Source organism: Vitis vinifera, chromosome 1 (genome assembly GCF_030704535.1).
Source record: "Vitis vinifera cultivar Pinot Noir 40024 chromosome 1, ASM3070453v1".
NCBI classification, from domain to species: domain Eukaryota; kingdom Viridiplantae; phylum Streptophyta; class Magnoliopsida; order Vitales; family Vitaceae; genus Vitis; species Vitis vinifera.
Genome location: NC_081805.1, coordinates 747,397 through 765,694, shown reverse-complemented (window position 1 = coordinate 765,694; position 18,298 = coordinate 747,397). Strand labels below are relative to the sequence as shown.

At 35.9% G+C, this 18,298-nt stretch overlaps 3 protein-coding genes across 7 annotated transcripts; 1 reads left to right on the top strand and 2 right to left on the bottom strand.

The window, feature by feature from the left end:
• The first annotated feature begins 3,711 nt into the window (after nt 1-3,711).
• On the top strand, nt 3,712-6,431 carry LOC100255915 (pentatricopeptide repeat-containing protein At2g03380, mitochondrial-like). The gene has a single exon (XM_002274848.4). The coding sequence runs from the start codon at nt 3,712-3,714 to the stop codon at nt 5,812-5,814; it is 2,103 nt and encodes a 700-aa protein (XP_002274884.1). The 3' UTR covers nt 5,815-6,431.
• On the bottom strand, nt 6,217-9,259 carry LOC100260996 (putative pentatricopeptide repeat-containing protein At1g69350, mitochondrial). The gene has a single exon (XM_002274821.4). It carries the CDS (start codon nt 9,014-9,016, stop codon nt 6,389-6,391), a length of 2,628 nt encoding a protein of 875 aa, XP_002274857.1. The 5' UTR covers nt 9,017-9,259; the 3' UTR covers nt 6,217-6,388.
• A 595-nt stretch (nt 9,260-9,854) lies between these two features.
• LOC100266199 (clp protease adapter protein ClpF, chloroplastic) lies at nt 9,855-17,824 on the bottom strand. 5 transcript variants are annotated; one of them, XM_002274790.5, is made up of 9 exons: nt 17,611-17,824; nt 15,219-15,635; nt 14,397-14,456; nt 13,970-14,064; nt 13,492-13,664; nt 11,272-11,384; nt 10,573-10,618; nt 10,315-10,361; nt 9,855-10,229 (listed from the first exon to the last, which is right to left on the bottom strand). In XM_002274790.5, exons 2-9 carry the CDS (start codon nt 15,552-15,554, stop codon nt 10,077-10,079), a joined length of 1,023 nt encoding a protein of 340 aa, XP_002274826.1. In that variant the 5' UTR covers nt 15,555-15,635; nt 17,611-17,824; the 3' UTR covers nt 9,855-10,076. The 5 variants fall into 5 exon arrangements, with proteins under 5 accessions (XP_002274826.1, XP_019077133.1, XP_010649429.1 ...); XM_019221588.2 differs by having other exon boundaries at nt 15,219-15,654; nt 17,117-17,761; XM_010651127.3 differs by having other exon boundaries at nt 15,219-15,654; nt 17,611-17,761.
• Nucleotides 17,825-18,298: the final 474 nt, after the last annotated feature.

Here is an 18,298-nt window from a genome sequence, read left to right as displayed (position 1 = left end):
TTCTCTATTTCTATGGGATTTTTTTTTTCCCTTAATAAGCAGGCGTTGAAAAATTAAATTTTCTTCTAATTTCTTTATTTTCCAAATCAAAGAGAAATATAAGTTATGCTTGGAAGAGTTTCTTAAGCATTTAAGCACTAAAAAGTAGTGTTTGAAGATCAAATGCAGATGTTTCCATTAAAGTTTTTGTTTTATGCTTTAATAGGATAATATTGGCATTATAAAAAATTTATTAAAGTTATTTTTTTATAAGCTAAAATTCAGGGAATTATGTTTTGCTGGTTTTTATATTAAACTCTTTTTTAAGCCTTAAGAAAAAACACTTTTCAAGTGAATCCAAACAAAGCCTCAAAATATACAAAGGTTTTTATTGCTAATTGCCATAGTTAAAAAAAAAAAAAAAAAGGGTGTTGGAAAATGATTTTCATGAGAAACAAGAGGACCCCATGAATTAAATTCCAAGATCCTCCCCAACAAATTTTCCCTTCATTTATCAACCATAGAGAATTTGAGAGTGCAAAGTGGTGAATAGAAGAACAAGTGGGTGGGTCCATCTTCTGCAGAATATATGGGTACTGGCAATGAGTGGTTAGTTTGCAATAAAGTGGTTTTAATTCATTGTCTGTCCTCTTTCACAACTGTGGAATCTTCTGTTTACACATGTTTCCAAAAATGATTAAGAAATCCTTAAAGTTCACATGGCCTTTTCAGATGTTTTTTAGCTTTCTAATTCCCCAAATTCTCTTTTGCCCTAACCAAAGCTTGTTTGAACTTACATGGATTTATATGCGTGTGTCTAATGGACCTCACATGCCTTTCTTCACACTCTATCCCTTTTGCTTCAAACCTTCAAAGTTCACTCTCTCATTCAATACAAATATATCTAAATAATAACAAATTGTGATTGTGATTGAAAATGTGTTCTCTTTTTCTTGAGAGTTGTGTTAGTGATTATGAAGTCATCTTATATATTGATGCCTTATTGCACACACGTCTAGTCATGATTTGTTTAGATTTTATATAGCTTTGATAATTAATAAATTGTGTCTTAATCAAAAGATAATTCATACTATAATATTTGTAAAGATTAGGTTGTTATTTATAGAAAGTCAATCACAATGGTGAGGTGTATGTGAGAAGGGAATATAACAAAGTGAGAGACAAGAGAATCAGGGGAAAGAGGAAATCAATTTCTTTTTTCAGAAGCTTTTGAGAATAACATATATCATAAAAATATAATCATCTTTCCTCCCTCTTATTGAAGTCTCGCGTCACCGGGGCCACCGTAATTGCTAGATGGACACGCCTTTTCAACTGAAGATGATACCCGCTTCAATCGATTTGCAAAAGACGTCTGGACAGGGGGTCCAGACACACCCTCCGATGGTTTTGTTAGCCTTCTTTATGATATTTAGTCTATCATTTTTTTTTTGAGTAAGAAAGCTTACCTTCTTTCATTGTATGAGACCTTTTATAGTGTCATAAGCTCTGTCCCCTTTAATGGTGGGAAGACTTTTTGGCTCGTCATGATGGTGCTGAGGTGGTGACAAAGTCATCATTGTCCTGTAGACGGCTGTAAAAAATTGTGGGAGGGATGACTAGTCGTCATCCCTGTCTTTTCGCTCTGCAGCGGTGGAGTGTAGGCTGTGACAGGTTGCCTGAAGTGACTCAGGAGAGTCCCGTCAAGCATGCTTCTGACAGTGTAGACAATGATGACCTGCGTTTTGAGGCTAAGGTTTTTGGTTAAGACGCTAGCACTGGGTCCGGACTAGACGTCCGGACAAGAGAGTGGACTCGTCCGGGTGATGAGTTTAGGGATGTCGTATGCCCCCCTGAGATATTCCGAACAAAGAGTTGTTGTGCCTCGTGCCACGTGTCCCATGGAGGAATGCTCTGTGGTGTTGCCACGTGTGCGTTTGGGGGTGGTCCCTACACCTCTCATTTGATCGAGATGATTTGATGCTTGTTAATTCCACTTCAACAAATCTCTAATTATCAAACTTAAACTCTCAATTTCTAAAATGAACTTCATGTTGTTCATCATCGAGATGAGTTGAGTCTATTTCAAATCACTTGAGTCTTAGCTTTTGATCTAAGGAGACATATTAATGTCAAAATGCTATGCAAAAGATGAGATCTTTAAAGGAGATGTAGGAAATCATATGAGCATAAGTATTATAGTGGAAATATATATTTTTTATAAAAAAAATGAAATAATTAACCCTCTTAGGCCTATAGGTGAGCATCTATGCTTTATATAAACAAGAATATGTTCAGAGAAAGATATTCTGTGTTAAAATGATGCAATACTATGATATTGTAGTGATGAAACTTATATGGTCATGTCTCGTATGATAAGTCATAATGATTATCCTAAATTTTTCAAAAAAAGAAATTAACATACTTTTTATGATAAACAAAATTTAAAATCAAGAATAAAATAAAAACAACATGCAATGACAATTAACACCCCTCCCATGATTGGGGCATATATTTTGAAAATGTTTCAATACTTTCATTTATTATACCTTAATCCTACTTTTTATACTTCTATTTAATAATTTACATTATTCATATAAAAATAAAAGGGTATCAAATCACTATTTACTAAATTCTCAATCTCAAATATTTAACATGTATTATAAAATCTAAATCTTTAAATAAAAATATAAATAAATGAAATTAAAATACAAAAAAATAAATAAAACGATTGGACCTAAAATATACATGTGTCATTCATCCCACTCGTCAGTGGTTATCGATGACCTAATCATTCACGTTAAGGTTAAGATATAAAATTTTCCTCAAATGGGAAGAAAAAAAAAAAAAAAGGAAAAAGGAAAGGTGGTGAAGCACGCGAGGAAGGAAGGCGCGTGGGGGGATGGAATATAAAAAGGATCGTCCAAAGTCTGTCTGTGTTTCCACTTTCCATTTCAGTTGATTTGTCCATGACTCTCCATGCAGACTCTCAGTACCAATCACAACTCTCCAATCTCTCTATATTTTATTTAATTTTTAATATTATAATTGAAAGTGGTGGAAACCACATCACATGGTGATGGGTCATTTTCTTTGATCCCTGTCTGTCCCTTTCTCACTCCTTAATTTTCTCTCTCTCTTCATATTTTATGCCCACAATGTACTTTCTTTCTTCTTCTTCCACCTAAATATCGCCCCATTTTGTTATAAATAATAATTAGTAAATTCTATATTTCTTTTTTAAGGTCAATGGTGGTCCAACGCCCTGGGGGAATCTGTAAATATTTTATTTAAATAATAATTTTCTAAAAATAATAGTAACAACTAACAACTAACAATCGTGTGACATTATTAATTAAAATATTATAATTTTATCTTTCTTTAATGACTATAATTAATCAATTGATTTGGGAGTGATTATGATAAAAGTTTAGCTTATAAAGTTTTTGTTAATATCATCTTTATGTAAAATTGGTTAGTATTTGAATAGCTTTAACCAAAAAATAATTTTTAAAAAATATATATATATATTTATCAAGTGCTAGTTTCAAATTTACTTTCAATTATTCTCAAATATAAAATTATAACCAAGAATATTTAATATTTATAAAAATTTAAATATTATTAAAATTATTTATTATATATTTGTTTAACCTTAAACCCTAATAACCAACGCCAGAAAAGTGGCGGGAATCAACCGACAGATGAATTCTTGAATGAGAGAAAAGAACAATGAAACGTATCTCCCTCTTACACAGACACCTCCAATGGAGAAATCTCACCGTAACTGCCCTTCAACGGACTCCTGAAATTGATCGTACTATAGCTTCGATTCAGTCCATATCTTCAAACCCATGTTTTTCTCTTCTGGGTATCTGCAAAACCGTATCGTCTCTCAGGAAAATCCACGCTTTGCTCGTCGTCCACGGCCTGTCGGAGGACCTTTTATGCGAAACCAAATTGGTTAGCTTGTATGGTTCGTTTGGCCACGTTGAGTGTGCCCGATTAATGTTTGATAGAATTCGCAACCCGGATCTTTATTCGTGGAAGGTGATGATCAGATGGTATTTTTTGAACGATTCGTATTCGGAGATTGTTCAGTTTTACAACACCCGTTTGAGGAAATGCCTCAACGAGTATGACAATGTTGTTTTTTCGATTGTGTTGAAGGCGTGCAGTGAATTGCGTGAGACTGATGAAGGGAGGAAACTGCATTGCCAGATTGTTAAGGTGGGGAGTCCTGATAGTTTTGTGTTGACGGGTCTTGTGGATATGTATGCTAAATGTAGAGAGGTCGAGGATTCACGTCGAGTGTTTGATGAAATTCTTGATAGAAATGTGGTGTGTTGGACTTCCATGATTGTGGGGTATGTACAGAATGATTGCTTGAAAGAAGGGTTGGTGTTGTTTAATAGGATGAGGGAGGGGCTGGTGGAAGGTAACCAATATACTTTGGGGAGCTTAGTCACAGCCTGTACCAAGTTGGGAGCTTTACATCAGGGAAAGTGGGTTCATGGGTATGTGATTAAGAGTGGTTTTGATCTCAATTCTTTCTTGGTAACACCTCTTCTAGACTTGTATTTCAAGTGTGGGGACATTAGAGATGCTTTTTCTGTATTTGATGAGCTTTCTACTATTGATCTAGTTTCATGGACAGCCATGATTGTTGGGTATGCTCAGAGGGGCTACCCCCGAGAGGCTTTGAAGCTTTTTACAGATGAAAGATGGAAAGATCTCTTGCCAAATACTGTTACCACTTCGAGTGTGCTTTCTGCATGTGCACAAACTGGGTCTTTGAATATGGGTAGATCAGTTCATTGTCTTGGGATAAAACTTGGATCGGAAGATGCAACTTTTGAAAATGCTCTTGTGGACATGTATGCAAAATGCCACATGATTGGAGATGCTCGGTATGTATTCGAAACAGTTTTTGATAAGGATGTAATTGCTTGGAATTCAATCATTTCAGGGTACACTCAAAATGGGTATGCATATGAAGCCCTTGAACTTTTTGATCAAATGAGATCAGACTCTGTCTACCCAGATGCAATCACACTGGTCAGCGTCCTCTCAGCCTGTGCTTCTGTTGGTGCTTACAGAGTGGGTTCTTCTCTTCATGGATACGCTATAAAGGCTGGCCTATTATCAGGCAGTGTCTATGTTGGCACTGCACTTCTAAACTTCTACGCCAAATGTGGAGATGCAGAGTCTGCTCGAGTAATTTTTGATGAGATGGGAGAGAAGAACACGATCACATGGAGTGCAATGATTGGCGGTTATGGAATTCAAGGGGATTGTAGCAGGTCCCTTGAACTTTTTGGTGATATGCTGAAGGAAAAGTTGGAGCCCAATGAAGTAATCTTCACCACTATATTATCGGCTTGTAGCCATTCAGGGATGCTTGGAGAAGGGTGGAGGTATTTCAATACAATGTGTCAGGTCTATAACTTTGTGCCTTCCATGAAGCATTATGCATGTATGGTTGATCTCTTGGCTCGTGCAGGAAGGCTTGAAGAAGCCTTGGATTTCATTGAGAAAATCCCAATTCAACCGGATGTTAGTTTGTTGGGAGCTTTTCTCCATGGATGCAGACTCCACTCGAGGTTTGATCTTGGAGAGGTGGCAGTTAGGAGGATGCTAGAGTTGCACCCTGATAAAGCTTGTTACTATGTTCTCATGTCAAATTTGTATGCATCAGAAGGAAGATGGAGCCAGGCTAATCAGGTGATGGAGTTGATGAAACAAAGAGGATTAGCAAAATTACCTGGGTGGAGCCTAGTGGATATTGAGACCAGTAATGATTTTTCTCCATTGATAGTGGCATCTCATCCTTAGTTATGCACTTCACCGCGCATGAATTCTGGAGTCCAGGAGTCAGGGTATCTCTTAACCTATTCGATATGGATCTTGGTAAATGATTTTTCTCCACAGGAAGTAACATCTCTTGCCCCATCCTATTCCTCATCATGCATGAATTCTGGAGTCAGTGAGGTACTTAGAGAACACTCAATCAAATACTTTTCTGGGTCTGGCTATGTATGAACTTGTGTTGGACTGGTCCTGAGGTCCTGTTGAAACGGTTTGAGCATAGCTGGGAGAATGTGGTTTGAATTGCTCTGGATTTTTTAATGGCAGAGTTGCAGTAAAATTTTGATGTGAAGATTCCTGGCAGCAAACTCACTGAATCATCTTCCTGAATATAACGGTTTGAAGTTCTCATGCATCTTCAAACCTGACTACGATGAAGAACCATGGTGTATCATTGCAGTGCAAGAGGGAAGCTTTCAATACAAGGTTACCGACTCCAAATCCCTTTGGATCACGAGTGATATCTTCTTTAATACAATGTTCATGAGATTAGCCCACTAGGTTTTCTGTCCTGGTGGTTTTGCTGGTGTAAAATGACCTATCACCAATAATCATTACAAGAGCAACTCCCATTCCTGAAACAATGAAACCGATTCAAATCTCTCATGATGATCTCTCTGCCTGTGATTTTAGACGCAATCTTTGCAAAGGAATGGCAATCTCTACAAACACGAAGGTTCTTAGAAATGCGTAGTGTTGTTCCTGGCCTGGTGTTGATTATTCCGAAGGCAATTGCCAACTTCTCACTGTGACTCACAACATTATTTTCTTTGTTGAATTTACTAGTGCCAACAATAGAATTATCAGGTTCTGAATCATAAACTTGAGCATGAACCAAACTCCGAAAATTTTCCAAGAATCTGTATATGTCCTTTGTTTGTGAATGAGATGTATCGCCTGGTCCAAACCTATAAATTTTCTTGTCAATCTCTATTGTGCTGTAGCCAGGGACTTTCCTTAGACCCTTACTCTTCATCATGGATCTCACCTTCCCAAATTTATCCCAGGTTCCTTCCTCTGCATATATATTAGATAGTAATGTATAATATCCAGTATCGGCTGTATCTACATCTAACAGATTTTTTTCAATGCTTTTGATGATGTCAATCCTCTTGTGGATTCGACACCCATTAAGCAAAGCGCCCCAGATGCTGGAATTTGCAGGGAATGGCAATGAAGTAATGATTTGATATGCTCCATTCAGATCACCAGCTCGGCTCAGAAGGTCAACCATGCAAGCAAAATGATCGTGTTTGGGCTCAACGCCAAACTCACTCATGGAGTTAAAATATAGCTTCCCTTCTTCTACTGCTCCTGCATGACTACAAGCTGATAGGATATGCATGAAAGTAATATCATTTGGCTTTATTCCTGACCCCAACATTTGATTGAAGAGTGAGATGGTGGCATTGATCTGACCGTGCATCCCATAACCAGCTATCATAACACTCCATGAAACTATGCTCCGTTCTGACATGCGGTCGAAAACTCCATGGGCCATCTGAAGCTCTCCACACTTGGAATACATGTCAGTCAGTGCAGTATCAAGGTAAGAGTCCTTCCTTAAACCATACATGATGAGCTTGTGGTGAACCCATTTTCCCTTTTCTAAGTAACCCAGATGGGAACAAGCTTGAATTACACTCAAGAAGGTTAGTTTATCCATCTTGACACAGTTCATGTACATTTGATCAAAGAGAGTGATTGCTTCTACTGAATAACCGTTCTGAGAGAAACCGCAAATCATAGAATTCCATGTTACCAGACTCTTCTCCTTGATCTTCTCAAACATCTTGTTTGCTGAATGCACAAACCCACACTTGGCGTACATATCAATCAGGGCATTCTGGACAAAGTCATTGAAGTTGCCTGTTTTGATGATATAACCATGGATCTGAGCTCCAAGCTGTGAAAAACTGATAGTTCCACAGGCTGAGAGAGAACTTGCCAGGCTATATGAGTCTGGCATTAGTCCCTGTGTCTGCATTTGCACAAAGAGAAGTAAGGCCTCCTCTGGTTGCCCATTCCGGGTGAAAATCGATATGAGTGTGTTCCATGAGAGGATAGTTTTCTCTTTAATAGTTTCAAAAACCTTATGGCAATCTCTTAAGTTTCCAGTATCAGCATACAACTCCATTAATGCTGGCCCCAGAAAATCTAACTCTGGGTCCATAGCTCTTCTGATGACAAAGCCATGAACTGACCTCCCTTCCTTCACCCTGCCCAACCTAGCACAAGCACACAGAACACCCACCATGGTTACTTGATTGGGTTCCATTTTAAACTCCTGCATCTTAGCAAAAACGTTCAGGGCTTCTTGGAAACATCCACTTTGATTGTAGCAGGAAATCATTGGTGTCCATGGAGCGGTCATCCGACAAGGAACATTCTCAAAGAGCCTTTCTGCACTATACAAGTCACCCAATTTACCATACATTACAATAAGAGAATTGTTCAGTGAAGCATTACTCTCAATCTCCCTCCTCACAACATAGCCATGAACAGACCTCCCTAGTCTTAGAGAACCCAACTCAGAACAGGCCTCAGTTACACTAAGCATAGTCACGGAATCAGGTTCAACAGCTTCTGAGATCATCTGAGAAAACATATCCAACCCTTCACTTGCTTGTCCATTCTGAACAAAGTTCAGAACAATGGAACTCCATGCCACCACATCTCTTATTGGCATTGTATCGAATGCCTTACAAGCATCATCTAAACAGCTCATTTCTCCATACATACAAAGCAACGAGGTCTCAACAACAGCATCAGACTCAAACCCACATTTGATTACTCTCCCATGAACCTTCCCACCAACACTCAGATCACCAAAACCGGAACACGCCTTCAAAACTGATGGAAACACAAAGTTACTGATCTGGGTCTGGTCCTGGTACACCATTTCATGGTAAAGTGAAACGGCTTCTTCAAAGAATCCACCCCACACATAGCACTTGATCAGAACACCCCACATGAAGGAATCGGGTTTAGGGAAGGTATCAAAGACACGTTTGGAAGATTCAAAAATGCCAATTTGGGCATAGGACTCAATGAGTTTGGTGGATGCAGGTGGGTGTCTATGGAGGCCGGTGATGAAGAGATGGGCATGGAGTTGGGTGAGTGTTGTTGAGGTGGCGCATCGTCTGAACAAGGGCATGTAAAGTATCATAGCTCTTCAAGGTCAAAACCAGTGAAAAATCATGCGTTTTCTTACTTGTGACTTGTGAGCGATCTTGATGAATTCAAGGTAAAGAAACATGCATATTCTGCAGAAGCTGCACATAGCCCATATAGAAAGAAAGTGAGTGGGAAGTCCGTCTCAATTCAAAAGTTGGAGCCTTGTTAGCCAAGTCCTGTAAAATGCGTCTACACGTCTCAAATGAGTCTAGTGTCAACGATTTCTGCCTGGATGATGTGGAAATTACAAATTAACTCTGAAAAGTAATGACATTTATTATTTATATATATAGTATCAAATTTCGAATCATAAATCTTTTTATATAATAATAAATAAATTATATATAAATATATTAGAGTTTTTAAAAAGTTTAACTGATTTTGATTTATAGATTCATGACTAAAATCCATAAAAGTAAATTTTTAAAATTTTTAGATTTGATTTTTAAATCCAAATCTTAACTAATCATATCCCATCAACTTTAAAATTTCAACCTTTCACGTTAATCATAAATCCTTACCCATTGAAAAAGAAATTAAAAAAAAAAAAACCTAAAAATTTTTATTCATTCAAATGAAGATTAATAAATTTACTTGATTCCTAATACGAGATTTGACAATAAAAATATAACTTTTCAAACATTTTATCATTTTCTATCTTTTATGCTTAATTCCTATCATTATACCCAGTGTCGTAAGTTTTTTAATTACTATGATAATGACCCACACCGATTGTTAATTCACAAATCACCCACATTGCTACCTTAAAATGCATCTACATGTATCAAATGATCTAGTGAGTAGTGAGTGAGTGTCAGAAACTTCGCTCCTAAAGCAAAAATACAAGATTAGTAATTCATTCAAGTCAACGGTAAGAGTACCGTCCCAAATCATCCTAAAAACACTTTATACACACGAATCAGGATCATATACAAGACAAAACGGCTGTGCTATTCAGATGTAGGACCCAGGTAACTTCTGGAGTCAAATCTTTCCTCTTTTGATTTGCTAGCTCTTCGAAGTTCATGGGAACAGATAATCAGTGTGCTGCTTTAAGCATCTTCTCCACCCTCGCCTGGTGGATCACCAGGCACTTCATGCCGGGGCCTATTGTACTTCTCCCGGAGCTGCTTGATTGGAATGAAATCTCCAGCTGCATCCATGCCGTAAAATAAAAAAGAAAGATAGGGGTGATCAAACCTGCCCTGCACATGATCGAGTGCCATACTTGGTGTTAGAAGCAAAGTAAATGAATGCAGAACCTGTGTTTTTGGAGAGAATTTTACTAACCTTGTTTGGTCTTGGTCCATCAGGGACCAGCAAATTCTCCTCTGGAACTGCAGTCAGAACAAATTTTCAGGGTTCATTGGAGAGGGGAAAAAAACCAAGTAGATGTGATGTGAAGAGTCAAAATTGGTAAAGACTTCAAATCATGTGATAATACTAAAAGCAGCAAAGTTGATAATGAAGCAGAGAATGCAGAATTAAGGCAATCAAAGAAGCAAAGAAAATAAAGCTGATGAGGAAAAAAGAAATGCTGTGAATTACCATATGCCACTAATAGATTGGGGTCTACATGTACATCAACCAATACCTGGAAACAAGAACAAAGCTTAGTTGCAGATGTTTTGGGCTTTCCCAAGTGCCATAGTCAATTTCCAAATAATTCATCTATAGGAAGAGAGGAGAGAAGGGGAAGGCACTTGGATAAAACGTGAATCCAACCCAGTTCCAGTAAAATAAGAATGTTTGCATGAGATGAAAAGACTCGAGTAAAACCCCCTTCATGCCCACAAAGGTCTCAACATCCTAATCTGATTATTATAATAATTTAAAAAAAATTAATTGAGCAAAAATAGATCATTTTGCATTATCTGCTCCATCACCTACCCCTGTGAAAAAGGCAAAGACATGCCTGGCCCTTTCATTAGGTGACTGATGCCTATGTCCCAAAAAGGGACAGGTGGCATGCAACCTTTAGGCCATGTGCAGTTTGCAAAATAAGATGTCAACTATAGTGAATAGAATCACATACTTGCAAGCCATACTACTGGCCTCGCTTATCAAAGGCGTGTTTCTTATCCTATGTCCCTTTAATCTTGTCTAGGGCCATGCATCAGAACAATGTAAACCTATTATAATATCATAATCAGAATTTAAAGAAAATTATTTGTGACTAAATAATTTGATTCAGACTACTAAAGGTAATACATTTAATTTTAAGATTTAGAAGAATGCATAAGGGACCTGATAAAATGGCTGATTAGAACCCCGAGTCAACTTATCAACATGTGCGCTTTCCCTCCATGAACTTGATTCACAGCACACTGGATCCATTCCACAAATCACAGCAGAATAGCCTGAAATTATATAATTTTTCATTAAGTTAAACAAATAGGAAACAAGAAAAAAGAAACAAAAAGACCCTTATCTGGTGTATTACATGAAATCCACACAGTTGCTTAGCTTTCTTTACATTTTGAAGAATTGTTTCAATCCAATGATGCAAATATTTGTTTCATGAAAAGGGTAATGCAAACAAGGGAAATGCAACTAGGCTAACACAATGGATACTTTATGTAAAGAAACTGTGGAAGTTGAGAGAAATCATGGGTTAATCTACACAATGAATAAGAACATGAAGGAAAATAATTCAATGGTTTTCTATTCTCTTAAAAGTACAAGCTAGTCTTCCAAAGCTTCATTCTGAAAATGGAGCTCCACCAAAGAAACTAAATTTGATACATCAAAGGAAACAAAAGTACTTACGGAATATCGGGTTTAAGAAAATCATTATACCTAGCATATATGCCCATAAAAAAAAAAAAAAAAAAAGACAGCTCTATTTCTCAATGATCATTTTGATGCTTCATGAATTATATACACATTTTCCAAATGAATTGCAACAAGTTTTACAGTTCTAACTTCTAAAGGCAGAAGGGGTACTTGAAAATACTAACACAACTGTTTTTAGTCATACAACATATATCTCCAGTGGAATAAATGGCAGGCTACAAAAGTCTAAAAATTTAGGGTCTGTTTAGGAACTGTTTTCAAGAACAGTTTTCTGTTTTCTAGAACAAAAAAATTGGAAAATACGTTTGACAACAATAAATTGTTTTCTGTTTTCTATTATCAAAAAACAGAAAACAGAGTATTTTTAAATAACATTTTTTAGTTGTTTTCACTTGTTTTTTGAAAGCTGTTTTATAATATAATTGTAAAAACATGTATAATGATTAAAAATAAAGTTGTGGGCATAAAAATTATTTTTAAAACATATTTATTAAAAATAGGTTAAAAACATTTTAGGTTCCCAAACGGACTTTTGTTCTAAAAAACATCAAAGAACGGTTTTCAAAAATTGTTATTAAAAACTATTTTTTATAACTGTTTTAAAAAATAGTTACCAAACAAGACCTTATCTTTTTTTGGACTGAAGATGCAAGAAAACCCACAAATAGGATGTCAAAAAAAAAATTCTACTATTTTCATATAGCCATTCCTCTAATTTTAAAAACAATGACAAGAGAAAAGGAAAGCAAAAACAATTACCAGAAAGAAGGTGATTGGTTCATGATGTCAAAACTTATAACGATATCAATAACAAAGGCATGAGGCATTCACCTAGAGTTCTCTAGTAAGCAAACAACTACTCTCACAAGATTTGGCAATATAAACACATTGCACACCCAAAAACCTTATCAGTGAAATCTCGGTGCAATTTTACGTGATAAAGCTAAATTAAGAATCCTTCCAATGTAAAACCTTACCAATGCTTAGTGCCTTTACCCCTTACACAGAAGGATAAGAGAAGTTCAGAATAGGATTTTAAGATCAAACCAAGTTGTAAGATTCGAAAACAGATAAGAGAAAGTAATATCCAGTATTTAAGAGTTCAAAAATAATAAATATTTTAAGTATGATAAAGACCAAGAAAATATCAAAAGAAATAGCAAAGGACCACTTGTAGACCAAATTTTCTTTTGCTATCAGTAAAAAAAGCTATTCTTCAATTCACCAAAAATTTGAGAGATCTCGACTTTTTAATGTGAACCACCAACTACCAAAGAAAATAGCCATTTCAGTAGAGGGTTGAATTTCTAATTTTGAATTGTGTGTATCATTTTGGATCAGAACAAAATACAGGACAGCAGAAACAAATGCAAGTTGTTATGGCTTATCATATATGGGCATTTAAATCTCTTAAACTGGAAGAAACAGAACTTTTACTCATTGGAACTAGAGGAGAGGTATGGATTGTATATTTGATTTACAAGGTTTCTGCACATTGGACATTCCTTCACATAGTTGGATTGAAAGATAGGGAATCATAAAATTGACACCTTTGACTTTTGACCCTTATAAAGACAATTTCTTATATTATATTGTATAAGGTCGCATATTATGCTGAATTCAAAGCAATGAAACAGAAAACTGTGGCAAGGAGAGATGATAATTATATACCAAACACTTTATGCCTCACTTTCTGGCCCAAACGAAATGCATATGGTGTATTTTCATACACCAGAGCATTTGCTGATGCAGCCAGAGACTCTGCCTCTAGTTTGTTAATTTCATCTCGCAACTCAGCTGCCAATGCATAGTTTTCTGCCTCAATCGCTTTCTGCAGGTCTGCCCTGAAAGAAAAAGAAGCAAATGTTATCAAATATAACACACAATTTAATCAATCTAAAAAATTGAGTTTGGTCTGTTCGGAACAAAAACTACTTTGAGTCAAGCAATATCTGAAAGAAATGGTACTTGGGGTTGGTGGGGGTGATAGGGAAAAGCCATTTTTTTCAACTTCCTAGTGTTGTGTGCATGTGGGGTAGGCAAGGGGAGCTCTTGTCCCTATGTAGATCCACCCTATCCAACCATCTATTTAGAAAATTATAAGAAGAAAACCAAAATAGATATAAGGAAAACATGATGTGAGGCTCACCGTAGACGTATCATACTTAAAGCTTTGTCTTGAGCTTCACTCTTTGATGTGGATCCCCTTTTTGCTTCTCGCTGCTTGACAACCTCTGCTTCAACCTTCAAGAAGAATACTTAGTAAGAAGATGCAAATTTACCTGAAACTTCACCTAGAAGGAAGTTCAGTCATGCTTGTGCTAATGCAGACAAGCAGATGCCAAGTAATGCTGTCAGTTGTTAGACATTGTTAACCAAAAAAAGTTACCTGCAGTCATCCTCTGCAAATCTCAATAATACTGTATGCATTTGTGTCAAATAAATACAATACTGAATTCAAAAGGACGAACAATAGAATGCTTTTTGCAAGCTTTAGATTAGGAATTTGTGAGAAACAAAGCATCCTTTTCATTCAACACATTGTATTAACCAGGAAAACAGCTCAATAATCTTACCTCAGTCAGCTTATCTCTCAGTTGTTGCGCTATTTCATACTGCTCCGTATTCAAAGCATACTGCCATTCCAGGATTCCAAAGAAGAAGAAAATTTGTGAGCATAACACCATAAATACTGAAAAAATCATATATAGGTATTCAAAAAACTCGTCTATATGATTCGATGATAATATACTTAGACTTGGGAAGTCAGATCCTCATGGAAATGTTAGTCCATTGACACTTGGTTACTCTTTATTGGGCTCTTTGAATTGGTCACCCTTTGCTTGACAACTCAGATAATGCCCTCTTAATTAAGTTTGTAGGCCATGAAAAATTGGCTTATGTGCACTGAACAATAGTTAAAAGGAGCTCTAACATCTCCGCATGAGGGTTTTTTATTTTAGTCTACAGTGTTTGCACAAGCGTTCTCCATTTTATCAAAATTAAAAATCATGATAATAGAAAAGGAGTCTCTGACTGTAGCATTTATTGTTCAAAACATTTCAGTACATGCAGAAACTAAAGGGGTACTACTGTCCCATGCTAGAGGTGCTAAAAGGACAAGCATACAAGGATCACTGATCTTTCTCTAGGCTATCTCTTCACCACATATAAAGAGAAAATTGAAAAATCAACATGACAGACCATCAAAATGGTCAGACTGAATGTTGTTCTACCATTTGCCCATGACTAATTGTTTTGACTATTAGAGTATTCCAAGAGTTGATGGAATTGCTTTGTTACCCCTTAATTTATAAGTACCTGATGCTTATTTTTGCAAGCTGTTTTCAAGGGAAAGAACGGAAAAAAAGGAAAAAAATTACAACAGCATGTCAAACCTGTACTCGAGTCGCCAAGTCCAGCTGGAAAAAGAAAATCAAAATATCCTCATTAGCACTCTCACTACACTCTGAGCTTGCATCTAACCCCTGGTCACCACCACCTTTAAACAGCCATCCAGCTTCAACCCTCAAATTCCTTTGCCTCTGCATAACAAGTTGACCGGCAAAGAATAATCTCTGTGCACAGTGATGCCAAAGAAAATTTCTTTCACTCCCTGTGCGAATCTGGGTTTTTCTCATTAACTGGAAATGTCTCCCCCATAAAGCAGTGGACCCATAAACCCCACCATTTCCAGAGGTTGTCAGAGTGCTTACTGACACACATTGTACCATTTTGACCAGGTAGTAAAACTTCCCTTTTTCAAAAATGCACTGTTCTTTGTCTTCTGTCTTTCTGTATTGTTGCCTCTACATCTGCAAGTGGCTCGATTGCCTTCTCAGTGTCAGTCAAGCAAATAAATAATTTTAGCCAGCATGTATAATATAAGCAATGAGCTATATGGAACATTCTAAATATGAATATATATATATATATATATATATATATATAACACTAAAGAATACATAAAAGTAAATTAGGAAAGTGCAAAATCAGTAATATTTTTAATCACTTAGATGCAGCTTGAAAATATTTCGAAAAGGCTAATAATAAACTTGTGATGGCCAAAAACGTGATTTACATGGATATTTCAAGGTGAATTATATAAATACAGATTTTGAAAATGAAGTCACTGACACAATGAGATTGGCAGCATTCAGAGTCATTTGAACACCTTCAGCAGTTCATAAATTTAAAAACTGTTTATCCAAACCACCTTAACCAAATATGAAGCTAGATATATGATAAATTCCAACCTTGCATTAGTTTTTTTTTTTCTTGCAAACTCATTTGTAGGGCAAAATTTTGGCTTATGTTGGGGTTTAAATGGTATTATGACCTATATCAATTAATAAGCAAGTATGTTGGAGTGCATGATATATATTGTGGGTCCAAATCCTACAAGTTTAAGCTTTTAGGAAAATTAGTAGTTCAACATGGTATCAAAACCTTGTTTGGTAGGAGATCATGTGTTTGGATCTCACCGTAGGTTTATTTCCCTACTTTATTAAGTCCAAAGGAGGTTGTTTCTTGTTTATTTATCTATAGACCTGTGTGTGCCTATGTGTCTCTCCACCCTAGTATAGAGTCACAGGTGAGGGAAGATGTTGGAGCCCACAATATACATTGTGGTCCCAAATACTGCAAGTTTAAACTTTTAGGAAAATGGTAATTCGACAAAATATGTGTGCTAACTAGAAAACACCATAAGAACAAACACAGATGCTGGAAAAGAAAAAGAAAAAAATGAGTTTCATATTTCTCAATATAACCAACTCTTCTTCTAGAATACAATTACATGCATAAATATATTATAGTGCACATCTCAAGCAGGTTTAAAATTGTCAGATTCAGTAACAAATCAAAAGACTCCTTGAACTCCAAACTTAGAATAGAGAGAGCTAGTCATTAACTACCAAGTGCAAATATTTTTTATAATTGCTTACTTCCAGTTACAAGCCAAAACTCTTGCAGTTGATTCATGTAAAAATTAGCATGTGGAAAGGGCTCCGACTTAGATAAAATTTGGCTATGATAAAGGAACCATTGCACAGGGTAAGATAAGTAGTAGGCTTGTGAATCTGTAGAGAACTAAACTGTACTCCTTGTGAATCTTTATCTTAGTTTTACATTAAACTTAGCCAAATTTGTACTTCGTAAGCAATAACCTAGCCTAACCTGGCCAACAACTTAGCTTGTAACTGATGGATGAAAATCACCTTTTAACTTTTCAAGAACAAGAACTCTGATAAATCACATTTATTACTTAGTTTCGTAGAATTTTAGGTTTTCTTACTTCAAATCCCCGTCATCGTTCCGGTATTTGATTGTGTATACTCTGTTTGACAGTATATCATCATTCACACAGATTCTGCCACAGACTGCTAGTGGTCGATCCACTACCAAGCTCCATTAGAAAATTATTCACACTCAGAATCGAAAATTCGGTGCAACAACAACTCAATTTGAATTAATAACTGATGAATTTTCAGCCTGTATTGAACAGGCAAGATCAGTTCAACAATACACCAATTTTATCCCAAAGAAAACCAAAAAAATTAGAACCACAGAACAGCCCTCTGATTGGCTGCCGAGAAATCGGAAGAAGAAAAGAAACAAAATTCGTTTCCTCAAGTTAAGAATTCTACTCAACAACGAAATCTTCTGATGACCTAATTACAAACAAAATTTGGATTTCTCTCCTCCTTTCCAAAATTTTCTGAGAAGCCAAACAGGGCTTAATGGAGTATCAACAACAAGAAGACGCAGAAGAAGAGAGCACTAACTAACCGCCAAGATCGATGGCATGTATCTTGTCGGAGATCCCGCCGGGAAGTCGCCGGAAAATGAGGAAGGTATAGAGAGATTTCGTTCTCACAAAACAGATATGGAAGTGAGATTTTCTTTGTCTCTTTTTTTTTTTTTGAACACAAGAAATAAAAAACAAGAACCTCTTAAACCCACGTTAGGGAGTCGGGACAATATTACCTGATTTTCATTTTTGAAAAACCGTTTTATTTTCTAATAGATTATTATTAATTAGTTCATTAAAATAAATTAGTATTTAACATAAAAATACAGCAATTTATTGCCATAATCTAACCAATAAAATATAACTTCATTTATTCATCTTATATTTATATTATTTATATTCAAAAAGGTATTTTAAGTGACTTTGCTTGCTTTTTTCATTTTTAACCTTCTACAAAACTTTTTTTTTTTTTTCACAATTAGGAGAAATATATTTCACAAAATTTGCATAATTATTTTTTATAACAAATTTGAAAAAATTTTAATTATTTTTTTTATAAAATATTCTAAACAACAATCCAAATATTAAACATATTTTAAAAACTTTTTCATTTTAATTTTAAAATTTCAAATACTTGATGAGCTCAAAAAGAACTGAATGGCACAAACTCAAACAGTAGATTTGAAAACCACACTTGAGTCAGAATGATCTTCAGAAAAAACCCTA